General features: G+C 48.8%; 2 protein-coding genes across 2 annotated transcripts in view; one reads left to right on the top strand and one right to left on the bottom strand.

The window, feature by feature from the left end:
• The window catches only part of MAST3 (microtubule associated serine/threonine kinase 3), a 71,116-nt gene extending 69,835 nt beyond the window's left edge, over positions 1-1,281 (bottom strand). Inside the window, exon 1 of the mRNA XM_061601455.1 lies at positions 1,209-1,281. Coding sequence (XP_061457439.1) covers positions 1,209-1,247 — 39 coding nt within the window. The 5' untranslated portion in view covers positions 1,248-1,281. The remainder of the gene's footprint in view (positions 1-1,208) is intronic.
• A 7,333-nt stretch (positions 1,282-8,614) lies between these two features.
• The window catches only part of IL12RB1 (interleukin 12 receptor subunit beta 1), a 35,351-nt gene continuing 30,063 nt past the window's right edge, over positions 8,615-13,902 (top strand). Inside the window, exons 1-3 of the mRNA XM_061600872.1 lie at positions 8,615-8,692; positions 10,422-10,599; positions 12,833-12,959. Coding sequence (XP_061456856.1) covers positions 10,494-10,599; positions 12,833-12,959 — 233 coding nt within the window. The 5' untranslated portion in view covers positions 8,615-8,692; positions 10,422-10,493. The remainder of the gene's footprint in view (positions 8,693-10,421; positions 10,600-12,832; positions 12,960-13,902) is intronic.

Below are 13,902 nucleotides of genomic sequence, written 5' to 3'. Positions count from 1 at the left end.
AATTACGTGTGTTGTGACCCACTTTAGAACAGGCAGGCAGTGGGTCCTGCCCCACCAGTTGAAGAAAAAAAGCTGCATATACACACCATGCATATAAAGGAACCCTCCCCCCCAAGAATCCTGGAAAGTGTAGTTTACTCCTCACAGAGCTACAATCCCCAACACCCTTAAACAAACTACAGTTCCCAGGATTCTTGGAGAGGGGATGAAATGTGACTTAAATGTATGGTGTCTACATAACACCATTCTGTTGAACTGGGACTTGGGAGACCCGGGTTCAAATCCCCAGTTGGTCATGAAGCTGACTGGGTGTCCTTGGGCCAGTCACTGTCTCTCAGCCTAACCTACCTCACAGGGTTGTTGCGAGGATAAAATCAAGAAGGGGAGAACCATATTTGGATGCCACCTTCAGCCCCTTGGAGGAAAGGTGGGCTAGAAATGTAATACTAAATAGCACCACACACCTCTGGCTACACAGCACACACACTCCTTTCAACATGCACAAGAATGGCCAACCCGCCTCTTCCTACAGAGATCCCCTTCTTAGCAAACATGCTCCTTGCCCGGTCATGCTCTCTCTCTCTCTGCCGCACACACCCATCGCTGGGTAAACAGGCACACCCCACCTCACGGCAGGCACACCCTCCGTTTCTGTATACACGTTCCCCCCTCGTTGCAACATGCTTCGTGTTCAGGGTGCGTGCATATTTTACATATATCTATTCACACACACGGACTGACTCGAGTCGTTCCCATTGCCGTGCATGGCACGCATGCACACAGAGAGCTGCCTTCGCTGCACCCTCTCCTCAGACACAGCCTCGGGTGCCCACCCCCCAATTCTCTCTCGCCCCCCCCCCGCCTCTTCCACAGGCCGTGCTCAAGCAAGCGCCTCCCCCCCACTTCAAATAGGAAGCTGCCTTCAAGCAAGTCAGAGCTTGCTCCACCCAGCTCAGTACTGTCCGCACGGACTGGCGGCAGCGGCAGCAGCCCGACCTGGAGCTGCCCCCGGGAGTCGAACCGGGGGTCTGCTGCCGGCCAAGCCGGGGGTCTGCTGCCGGCCAAGCCGGGGGTCTGCTGCCGGCCAAGCCGGGGGTCCCCCCCTCCCCCGGGAAAGGCAGCAGGTGGGCTGAGCGGCCCCAGCCGGCGCCCAGAGGAGCCGTCTCCTTCTCGCCCCACGGTCCCTGCTCCCCGCCCAGCCGCCTCACCTGCAGCCCCCGGCGCCTGAGGATGCTGGACTCGTCCATGCCGCCGCTCGCCGGGAGGTGCCAGGCGGTCCCCGCGCTGGGAGGGGGGAGCGAGAGCGGGAGGGGGCTGCGAGGGAGCGATCCCTTCGGCTGACATTGGCTGCCCGGTGATCAGCTGATCCTCCCCCCCCCCCACCGAGTCAATCCGGGCGCATTCCCGGCGCAGCTGCTGCAACCGCTTTCAGGGAGAGAGGACGGGCGCACCCGCGCATCCTGGCCTCGTGCACGCGCCCACGCCCCCCAACCTCCCCCCGACACACACACCTCCCCGCGGACAGGCACGACTTCCTGACTGTCCCGTGGAAAGCAGGCTGGGGGCAGCGGTGGCCCCTTCCAAAGGGCCCTCCCTGGCACGGGATGAGAGGTGGGGGCGGAACGGGGGGCGCCTCCCGCTCCCCTCATCACCGTCCAGCCAGAAACTGCACTGCACTGCACCCCACCTTGAAAGCAGTTTTCACTCCCGCCCCCCCCCCCGAAGACTCCTGGGAACTGCAGTTTGTAAAGGGTGCTGGGAATTGCAGCTCTGGGAGGGAGCAGGGGCTTTAAATGTGTGGGGTACGCGTGAAAGCCTCAGCAGGCCAAGCAGAAGTCTTCATCATCGGCCCCTCCCCCATTCGTTGACAATATGGGGTGCTTAATTAGCTAATTAATTAACAATGGCTTCCTAACACTACCTTGCAGGGCTGGCGTAAGGATTACTGTGGCTGGGGCAGCGAGCATTCAATAGCAAGGGCAGGGAGCCCTTTGCAGCCTGAGGGCTGCATTCTGCGGCAACCTTCCAGGGGCCGCACGCCAGGTGTGGGCAGGACCAGAGGCAACATTGGGCAGAAGAACAAGTGCAACGCTTTACTTTTGTACACTGGGCTAGTTCCTGTTATTTATTTATTGAATGTGCATCCCACCCCTCCTCCCAGGAGGAGCCCAGGGTGGCACACGTTCCCTAAATCCCTGTTGTTTATTTATTTTAATGTATATCCTGCCCTTCCTCCCAAAGGACCCCAAGTGCAGCAAACGCACAAGCGATGGAAGGGTGAAAGCCACCTTTGAAACTGGTCCGACGCAGATGCCCACCGGGGCCACCATCTCTGCGTGAAAGGCTTGTTGGGAAACGCAGGCCCTCAACAGGTGCTGAGAAGACACTGCCTGCCTAACATTGTGTGCTTTTTTCTAACTGTTTTATGGACTTTGTGTTTTATATTAGTTTTAATAATATTGTTTCTGGTTTTTATGTTGCACACTTGCTTAGACAATTTTTCTTTAAATTAAGCGGTTTACAAATGCTTTCAAGTAAAAATAATGAATAAATAACATGAACTGGGCAGCCAGCAAACACATTTGGGTCTATAGCAGCAAGCAACTTACCACAATGGCCCCACGGCCCATAGCTGGGGAGCTGCAGAGGCTGAGCCGGACTTCAATCTCCAGCTAAAAGGACCTGGCACCAGTCTTGCGGAGACCTCCAGAGAGTTGCTGCCGGTCAGAAAAGACAATGTTATACAGGCCGTCCTAAATTCCTCCTCCATTTTGGGGGAGGCTGGCTTAGCAAGAGGTTATAATACACAACAAATGTGAATCTTCCCCCCCCCCCACTTAGCCTGGGGCAGGGCAGGGGGCTGAGTTTGAATCCTGGCTCTGACACTTGGCCAGCTGCATGCTTGAGCCCCCTTGGCCTCCATGGTGAGGAAGGCAGCTGTGCACCTATCAAAGGGTTGCTGGTGAGGGTGACTGGCGAATGAAAGGAAAAGGTTGCCAAGACAGGCTCTGCCAATTTTGCCAGGTGTGGGCGAGGGCCGCAGCTCAGAGGTGGAGCTCCTCCTTTGCCTGGAAAGAAACTCCTCTGTCCTGAAGAGCTGCTGCCAGTCAGGGTAGACAATACTGAGCTAGGTAGACTGATGATATAAGGCAGCAGCCTATCTTCCTATTTATTTTATTCTTTATTTATTCAGAACCACAAGGACTGGGATCTTACTTTGTTTTTAGTGGGAGGGGCCGTAGCACAGTGGCAGGAGGTCCCAAACTCAATCCCTGGCATGGCCGGGAAGGCCTGGGGAAAAGTCTGATACCGCTGAGAGCCACTGCTAGTCAGTTTAGGAGACAATCCTGAGCTACGTGGGCCAATGGTGTGACTAGTTCTAAGGGCCCTCCCTGTATTCCTATTGAAATCAACCCTTTATTCAGAACCATGAGGACTGGAATCTTAGTTTATTTTAAAGCTCAGCGGTGGAGCCCCTGCTTTGCATTTAGAAGGTCCCAGGTTCAGTCACCGCTGGTGTCTCCAGGCAGGGCTGGGAGAGACCCCTGCCTCAAACCCTGGAGAGCTGCTGCCAGTCAGTGTAGAGAATATTGAGCTAAATGGACGGTCAGACTCAGTATATGTGTGCCGAATCAAGGCCGGTCTCTGAGGCGACCTATCCCCTCAGCCTGTCCTCAGCCGCTTGTGAGCACCCAGGTCTTCCCAAACATCTGATGCCGTCTCCTTCAACCCTGCCGGGGGCAGAGCACAAGAGCTCTTTGCCGCGCGGCACCTGCTCCCGGGGCTCTGTTTTCCTGGCATTGCCCGCTTCGTTCACATTTGTTCTGGTGCTGCCTGGCAATGTCGCCGCTGGGCCTGCTGTGTGACTCACCCGTCCAGCAGGGAAGGGGCCACTCGGGAATCATTGGGGCTCTTTGTTCTGCACTGCAGGGCAGGGCAGAATGAAACATGTGACACCCCCTCAAGGCCACGAACCACTGTGGAAGGATCAAAGAGGCCTTCTTCTTGCTCTCCCGCCACCCTTGCCAGGCTTGTTGTCACCCCACAGCGTGGGTTCCTCTCTCCTCCCCACCCCCACCTCCCTGAAACACAGCCTGCCTTCCTGGGCCAGAAGTAGACGGGTTGGGGGGCTCAGCTACGTTCACAACCGTCTCACTACAGAACAGATTTCATTATGAATATTACCATCATTATTTAGTATTATTAGCAGTGGTGGTAGTAGTATTTTCATTTATTGTTAATAGTAATAATAATAATTTCGTTTATGAATACTTTGTCGGAATTCTATTGAGTTGCGTAGCGCTGCAGAACGGAGAGTATTGAGCGAGCTTAGTGTGTGTGTCTGAATCTTTGCTAAGATTCCACCTTCCCTGCAAATTAGTCAGACAGAGACTTTAAGCTGTAAAATAAGAAACAACTACTTTATTCTGGAAGTACATGCTTGATAGGAAAGAGTCCTTACATCTAGCTCACTAACTATGTTGGAGCAGTATGCACTGGTCCCAGTGCAGCTCTCATCCTGGTTGAGAAGAGAGACAAAGAAAAGATGTCTGCTCCCCCCCCTCTCTCTCTCAGAGAGAGAGAGAGAGAGAGAGAGAGAGAGAGAGAGAGGCGGGAAGAAATTGGGATCAGCATCCTTTGCATATCAGTCTAGCAGGAGGGGGAGAGACGGCAAGGATCAAAGGACAGGTATAGCCTGGCAACAAGGAGGTCTCCTCCCTAGCTACCCTTTTTAACCCCATGCAGCCTCAACCCACCAAATTGGAGTTGAACCTCATACATTCCAACATACTTTCCCTTGAGACATACTTATTTATTTTATTTATTTATTTAATTACATTTTTAGACCGCCCTATAGCAAGAAGCTCTCAGGGCGGTGTACAACAAATAAAACCACATTAAAATATGAGCAAGTGTGAAAAATATGGTACAATTATAAAAACATTAAACAAGATAGAAATATGAAATAGAGTTACCATTGAGTTTAAAATTAAAATCCATATTATGTTTGTATGTTTAAAACATACAAAGCAATTTACAACATATCTAAAACTGTTACATATTAAAAAAAAGCTAGAGCAATTGCATCTATAAAAGTTTTAAAAAAACATATATATGCGTACACACCATCCATTTAATGGACTTTTAAATCAGATTCCTCCCTCCCCCATGAATCCTGGAAACTGTAATTTGTTAAGGGTGGTGCAGCAGCAGCACAAATTCAAATCCAGTAGAGATGCAGATTGGAATAAATATGTTGTTGAAATAAAGTCTTTTGCAGACACCAAGAGGACAACAGAGAAGGTGTCTGTCTGATATGCAGTGGGAGGGAATTCCAAAGAGTAGTAGGTGCCGCCACACGAAAGGCCTGATTCCAATGCCTCTGGATAGGATGGTATCTGCGGAAGGTCCTCCCCCTGCAGAGCACAGTGATCGACTGGGTACATAAGGGGTGAGACAATCTTTTTAGAATCATCTTCGCAGATGTAGGAATCGCTTCCTACGAATCATCTCAAACTGATTTCATCATGCAAGGAAAACATACATAAACCAATTGCATGCATTAAAAATAATTCCCTGTATAAAAACAAAATTGTTGAAGTGCAGTACAGATAATGGCTTATTTGAAACAATTCAGCCTTCTGACAGTGGCTGAAGGGTTGTGGGGCTCAGTCATCTTCCTCCAGGGTGAATGAAGGGTTTGTGCCGGGCAGCGAAAGGTAAGGAGGCAGCCCTTCCTATAACCAGGGCTGAAACCATTATAGACGGGCAACTGGTGCCTTCAGGGCCTGGCAGGGCTGCCAGAAGGTCATGGAGGTGTGGCCAATGGTGGTCACGGTTGCATGGCCAAGTTGCTGTGGCTTTCTCCTCTTCCCTTGCAAAGCTACTGTGGACACTTCAGCATCGCAGTCGCGCCAATACCTAAGTAAACTGCCAGAACCCATTACCCCAACAAAGGAACTGGCTTGACCAGTTCAGCAGATTCCGTAGCTACAAACTCCGTCTCTACAGATACAGAATTACAGGTTTGGAGGAGACCCACAGACATCATCCATCTTGACCTCCCCTCAATCCTATAACAATACTTAGGACTTAAGTGTATAATCTTGGTTCAGAAGGGGCTCCTGCTTTCATAATTTCTAGTGTGGATTCATGTCAAAGAAACTGTACATTACTCGGAAGTAAGTCCCACTGAATTCCATGGGGCTTGCTCCCTGATAAGTATGTAGGGGATTGAAGCTTGAATTGGTTAATCCTGAAGGTGCCACACAGGACTGCTAAGAAAGAACCACACACATTTCCAGGCCTGTGGGAAAAGATTATTCCCTTCCCACAGCTTATGCATTTCTACATCTTTCCCCCCCCCTCCAGAATGTAGAATAAGGTAGAGGGATATTAAGTGAACTCGGATGTGGGAGACCAGGGTTAAAATCAGCCATGAAGCTCATTGTGTGGCCAGTCACTGTCCCACAGCCTAACCTACCTCACAGGGTTGCTGTGAGGATAACATTATCTATTAAAGATAATTCTCTGTCTTTGGAGATGGCAGGTGTTGCCACCACTCACCATATGCTCAGAGGCACATGTTACCAAATTCTTCCAAGCTACACAGGAAGTGGATTGGACTGTGAAAGACCAACCCAAATGGTGTTTGCATTTTGACCAATTTGTAGGGCAGTCCAATATCTCAGAGAGGAGTTCAGGTCTCCTGCTCCCCTGGTGCATTCACTATAGCTGCCCAATTTCCCTGCTTTTTAAAGTTTGATAGAAATAGCTGTAGGCTATAGGTACATTCTTAAACCGCAAGGTTTTTGGCCTATTAGTGAATATACTATATAGTCAACATGGATTTTTCACCTTCCGCAATGTTAAATTGAAAATACCCCCCCAGCCATTCTGATGCATCCAATAAGCTCATTTCAAAACAAAACCGTACAAAACTTATAGTCCTGAATTCAGAAACGCTTGCTTCACAACCCTTTCAATTTTCATGGCGATACACAAAACAGTGAGAGAGAATCGAGAGTTGAAAGTCTAAAAAGAGAGAGAGAAACCCAGAGCCCTTTTGGACTTTTTCTCTGAGAGTTCTCATAATCTGTTGAAATTCATTAAAAATCAGCCATGTTCACAGAGTACCTGTAATCCTAATACTGACCTTGCCCCACACTCTGACCTTCATCTTCTGCAGTTTAAAAGTTAAAAAAATGCCTGGCTGATTTTTAATTAGTTTAAGAAATTTAGCATAGAACTCGGTGATAACGCCGGGCATGCTCAGTAAGGACCAACTGTCGTTCTAAAAGCCAGACTCGAAGCTTGGCTAATCAGGAGGCCACACCCACACCTGGCCTTGATTTCACATCAGACAGCCATGGCTTCCCCCAAGGAATCCTGGGAAGTGTAGTTTGTGAAGGGGGCTGAGAGAAGATGCCTTTTCCCCTGAGAGAGGTCCAGTGGCCAGACTGGAACTCTCAGCACCCTTCACTAACTACACTTCCCAGGAGTCTTTGGGGGAAGCCATGGCTGTCTAAAGTGGAATAAAGGCCTGGTGTGGATGTGGCCAGGGACAGCTTTGGTTTAAATTTGGGTGGGAGGCTACATGCGCCTGCTGTAGAATAAAAAGGTGAGGGAAACGCTGAAAAGCAACGATACTGTTCACAATGTTTTCCTTATGGAAAGGAAAGGGGTTTCCCCTCTGCCCAGTGCCCACCCACACAATCTCCTACCCTCCCTGCCCGTTCCCTGGGTCAGTGTTGGACTAGGGATGGGGGACCTCAGGTCCATCTGGGGGCCAAATTCGGCCCTCAGGGCTTTTAATCTCACCCTCGGGAGTCTCCTCAGGCAACCACCCCTCCTCGCTGCCCCTGCTTCACCCCACAAGTGCTTTAGCCTGGCTGGAAATCTGTCCTTGAACTCTGAAAGCCTCTTGCTTCCCTGGACGGAGGAGGGAGAAGTGTAATGAGTGCGCGTGGGAACTTGCCCACTGTAGAAAAAGTAAGATTTACATTTCTTGTTCCACCCATTGTGGCCTCTGGCCTCGCCCACCCCGGCACACGGCCCCCGAAAGAGAATGCGGCCCTCAAGTTGAAAAAAGGCTTCCTGTCCCTGTCACGGAAGATGGAAACAGAGCGCCTGCAGGAACGTTGATGGGCCTTTGGCTGGGCCCAGTTCTGGATTTGCATGCAGAAGGCTCCTTGTTCAATCCCTGGCATTTCCAGATAGGCCTGAAAACGATTCCTTGCCTGAAACAAAGACACTGCCAGTTAGTGTAGGGAATATTGAGCTAGATGGACCAATTGTCTAACCTGGCATAAGGCAGCTTCCTGTGATCCTGTTACAACCAACAGCCTTGTATCCAGGGTTATTCAGGAATTCTTAAAAACTCCAAAATCAACGGAGTTTTGAAATCAGTGATTAAAATCAGTGCAATCAAATCTGATTCCGTCTAAGGCAGAGGTCCACGTTAGGAGAAGTTGCTCCACCTGAAACAATTTGGCTCACTTGAACCTGCTGCTCTTTCAGACCGAGGTAAAGCTCCTTCAAGTCTTTTTTTCCTGTCCAGGCCAGAGAAGTATCCTCGTGCGAAGGGGGATGTGGTTTTGCTTTGCAGAGCAAGGCGGGGTTTGCCACACACACACATGAGGGTTGGCGCCTCCAGTTCAGAAGAGGCTTCTCTCTCTCATTTTACCAGAAGGTAGGAGTTAATTCTTTCCTGCAATCCATTCTGCTTTCTTGAAAGGCGGCATAGGGAGTGACGCCTGGGGACCCAGGCCAGCAGGCCCCTTTGCACCTCAAAGGGACTGGACCCCTTTGAAGCATGGCCTTTGCTTCCATGGATGTGTGCAGGGGGTGTACAGGCTTTTTTTGTTTTTTAAGAGGGGGTAGTCAATGCATGAAGAAAAGATGTATGAATAGCTATGAGCCCTGATGGCTAATTCAAACCTCCAGTTTCAGGCAAAGTCTGCCCTTGAACTGTGGCACAGCTAGAGCTGAGCTTTAGTAAGAAAGTCCAGGGCCCCCAAATGACCATCCAGAGAGCCACAGATGAACTGCAAACAGGCCTAGTGCCACCACCTGGGTTGGTGTAGTGCAGGGGCTACCAGGGCCCACACTGGTCACAACAGCATGTGTCTTTCTTCCTGTTTTTTAATGTTATAGTTTATTTATTTATATCCCATCCTTCCTCCCAGAAGGAGCCAAGGGTGGCAAAGTTGGGGCAGACAGCCAGGCATGTTACTTTATTATTTGGTGCTTTCAAAAATAATATATGGATAAATATGATAGATAGTGCTGATTAATTCCAGATCAATGTGTTTTGCATCAAGGCAAGAGAAGCAACCTCCATTTTTTGTACTCCTAAACTCTCGAAGGTGCTGTGATTGTAGTGAGTTTCTAAAATGCAAAATTGCACATGCTCAGAGCATTCCTTTTTATACACACTGGCAGCCCCATATCCAGTGCTGCTCAGGAATTCTAAGAACCTCCCTGCAAAACAGCACTTTTGAAATCAGTGTTTAAAATTAGTGCAGCTTTGAATGTTTCAGTCTGCCATTTTGATTCAAAATCTTGTCCAATTGTATCCAAACCGGGGGGGGGGGGAGCTTCTCCTTGATCTCAGGACCCATTATGCAAAAATTGATTAAAATCAGTAGAGTTTTGAAAAGTTCAGTCTGCCAACTTGATTCCAAATGGCATCCAAACAGACGAAAGCTGGCTCCTTGTTCTCAGGGACCATTGTGTAAATTTCTGGTTATTCTGTCTTAAGAAGCATCCACCACCAGGTGACCACCAGGAAAACAACTTTCCAAAATATATAGTAGATGTATTCATGATGGTGCTATGATTTAGGTGAGTTTTTAAAATGCAAAACTGCACATGCAGTTTTAAGAATTCCTTAAAAAAAACCTACCATGGGTGATAAACTCATTTTTTGTTTGTTTGTTCTTAACATATCAGGAATGTAGAAGCAGCTGCGATTAAAGCATGGGAGTAATGTTAATTGTGTGCTTCACAACTAAGTGATGTCCATGGTCCTCTAATAAAAGGAGGCCCCATCCCCTGCTAAGACCATGGGGGTCTAAAGTGAGCTGTGCCTTTGATATCAACTGTGAAGAGAGAGAAAAGCTCAGTGGGGGGCTGTTCACCTTCACACCCTCCATGTGGACCTGGGTTGGCCACTGTGGGAAGCAGGATTTTGCTGTCATCTGATGGGCATGCACACTCATGCCTGCAGTGCCTTGTGTGCAAGTATTGCAGAGTCAACACAATCTGTGAGCGGAATCATGGCTGGGGTGAGTGGGGAAGGAGAGAGAGAGAGAGAGGATTGCTGGAAAGGAAAGTAAAAGGAGAAGAGATGGGGAGGAGGATTTTAGAAAGTGTGTCAAGTGTGTCAATCTTGATGCAAGGAGATGTTGCCCTTGCAGAACCGAGAGACCAGAGGGACCACATTGGCAGCAAGCGAAGGGCAGTGTCTCTCTTCGCCCTCCTTGGGGAAGATGACAGACCTCAAAATGAGAAGAGCCCCTTGGAGAGAAAAGGAGCCTGTGCTGCAGCTGCTGGTGGTGGTGTGGTTAGCTGCTGCCCCAGGGGTGCTGACCAGAGGTAAGTTTTCATCTCTCTGCACCTAGAGAAGCCACAGCCGGGAGTGACAAGCGCCCGCCAAGTGCTTCCTCCCACTGCTTCTAAACCAGAGGTGGGCCGGAGGTAGATTGGGATCGACTGGTGAGATCTCTGGCTGATTTGTCAGTAGATCGGTTTTCCTCCTCACACCCAGCTGTGGTGGCAATGACGAGACGGGACTTTTCTCTCTGTGTGTGTCTCTCTCTCCCTCAGTTAGCCTGCCGAAATGAAGAAAAGTTAAGCCAAGGGCTGTCTGAGCAGCACAGCTCATTTCTGCTATCGAAAGCAGATTCTCGGGCCTGAGATGTTCTTGGAGGGAGCGACAAACATACTGATCCATTTTGGCTTCTTAGTTTTCCCCCCCAATCTTGACATATTTTCTGATCAGTTTGATCTTCATTAAATTTCATCAACATTTTAGTTCACCTGTCTCCTAATATTCACACTTTTTTTGCCTAATATACACATTTTTGCACAGTTTCCCCAATGCAGTGCACTTTGGGGTTGTTTACATGAACATATGCATTCTTATGTCCGCTTTCCCCTAATATATGCTCTTTTGTACACATTTTTTTGGCTGGAGAACTGCATCACAACCTGCACAATGGGTGGTTAATAACTGCCTCAATAAATAAATAATCCTGTACAATGCTTACCTGGGTGTAAGTCCCACTGAACTGAACTCAATGGAGCTTATTTCTGAATGGACACATAGGATTGCACAGCAAAAATGTTTGATATTTGGTTGCTGTGTCTTGTGAAAGATTAGGACTGTTGGCCTGTCTGTTTCAGAGGCTGGGGCAAGATCAAAGGCACATCAGCTTCATGTAGTCTGTACTAACTTTTGATCTCTGTGAACTGCTTGTCAGTGCTCCTGCCTGTGGAAGACCTTCAACCGTGTGCATTTTTGCAATAAATAGGTCAGGAGATGTGGAGAGTCAAAGCAGTTCCTGTTTGTTTCTGAAGACACCACGAATGAAACAGCATGAAACTTCCAAAGGGCAAACCAGCTTGTGTCATGCAGAGTTATCTCTAAGTAGACAACAATCCAACCAGATAGGCAGCTGACTCTTGCCTTCAAGACTCGTAGCAAGTCCCCAGGGCAGGAAGCTGGCTCACTTTGAGAGGTGCAGGGCACACATAGCCGTGGCTTCCAAGCCCTGCTCCTCCCGTACCTTGTGGCAGAGCTGGCCCTTCCAAGGTGGTGGGCAGTTCTCCAGAGTATCCACATTTCTTCTTCTGACAGCAGACAGGCAGAAGTGCCTTGGGGAGTCTTAAGGGCTGTGGTGGGGAACCTCAGGCCTGGGCACTGAGTGTGGCCCTCCAAGCCTCTCTGTCTAGCCTTTGGGACTGTCCAGGCCTCACCCCTTACTGCCCCTGCTTTGTACCTTACGTGTGTGTGTAAACTAGCCTACTATGAATGGATGGATTGCCTTAAAGTCTATTCCGACGTATGGGCGACCCTACGAATAGAGTTTTCATGGTAAGCGGTTTCAGAGGGGGTTTACCATTGCCTCCCTCTGAGGCTGAAAGGCAGTGACTGGCCCAAGGTCAACCAGTGAGCTTCATGGCTGGGGGGGGATTCGAACCCTGGTCTCCCAGTGGAGTCTTTGCTGCACTCTTAACATGAGAAGAGGAGCATCTTGCTCTTGCTGTGCAGAGTCAGCCCTCCGAAGTCCCCTGCGGGGAAGATCTGGGACCCTCCAGATGTCGCCACACTACAACTTGCATCACCGCTGGCCGTTGGCTAAGTGCTCTGGGGTCGATGGGAGTTGCCGTTCGGCAACATCTGCTCCCCACGCCTGCTCTAAGTCCCTGGCCCCACACGAAGCGGGTTCACTTCTTCACACAGCAGTGCATAGTCAGACTGTAGGATTGGCTCCTACAAGAGGCAGTGATAGCCTTAACCACTATACAACCACTATATAAAGGTAAAATTTACATTGCTCTGTGAACTCAGGAACCCTCCTGCAACATTTGGTTACAATATCTTCAGAGGCGTCCAAATGCATAGTGAAGAAGCAACTCCCCAAAATGTTAAGCAGATGTTGTGGTCTATACGTTGATCCATTTTCCATTTTTCTTGAGCAATATTCTGTCTGGAAGGAGGGATACGCAATGATTCTTAATAAACAAGCTAGTGAAATAGCAAAGTCTGGAGCGTTGCCAGTCATTAATCCCTGGCCCTGTCCTCTCCTGTCTGTGGTGCTTGCAGGCAACCAGGGGCCCCAGAATTTGCTTTGCTACAAGAGCTGCTGCGACGCCTCTTTCCAGTGCCGCTTCAACTGCAGCTGGGAGGCTGGAGGCGAGGCAGCAGGAGCCAACTACACTGTCCATTTCTGGTGAGTCCAAGAGGGGAAGAGGCAGGAAAGGAGACACGATGGGGAGGAGCCTGGCGGCCCATTGGGGCTTCTCTCCCTTACTTGGTTTCCCAGTCTTAACTTCCGTTGTCCACAATTCCAAATCAGTTTGTGGTGGGGTTTTTTTTAAGTTCATCAACATTTTAGTGCTAAGTTCTCCTAATATACACAAGTTTGTAAGCAATTTTGCCTAACACATATACATTTTGCCAAGCAATCTTCCCAAATATAGTGCAATTTCTAATGTTATTTTCACTAACATGTGCCTTGTAATGCACATTCATTTTAATGCACATGTTACCCTGGCATGCGCATATTTGTATGTGTTACTCGGCATTGTAAAATTCAGAGAAGTGCAAATTTCGAACAATGGCTGTTTGTTCACAATATTGCTTTGGAAAGTGCGAATTTGGCGTATTCGCCTTTAAATTGTGAACTGAATTTCAAATTTCTTCCCCCTCCCCTAATGGGGCGTCTTCCTACTGTTAACTTACAAAGCTAAGGACGAAAGGGGGGGCTTCAAAGGCAAGCTGCAATGTTAAAGATTGTGCTGCAATCAGTAAAGAGGTTCAAAACACTTGTGGATTCCCTGTCGCTAGTGGGTTGAACCAGGGCAAAGTGTGTGTATGCGTGTAGGGGGATAATCACACGAACAGCACATTCCTAATAATGTCTACTCAGAAGTAAGTCCTATTGAATTCAGTGGAGGTCACTCTCAAGTATGTGGGGTTCAGATTGCACCCTATATATAGTCATTGGCTCACAAATGCCTGTTATCCACAACTGCTGTTTTGTGAATGACCACACTTAATTAACATTGTCTCTGCATTTAATTTCCCTCTGACTTCACTGTTCACAATTTCTCCCACTCTTTCTGAAACGGAAATTTCAGTTTCTCATTTTTCCAGCCTTAAAGTGAGTTCTT

Source organism: Rhineura floridana, chromosome 18 (assembly GCF_030035675.1).
Source record: "Rhineura floridana isolate rRhiFlo1 chromosome 18, rRhiFlo1.hap2, whole genome shotgun sequence".
Lineage (NCBI taxonomy): Eukaryota > Metazoa > Chordata > Lepidosauria > Squamata > Rhineuridae > Rhineura > Rhineura floridana.
The sequence above is the reverse complement of the archived record's forward strand: the minus strand, read 5'-3'. Positions and strand labels throughout refer to the sequence as shown.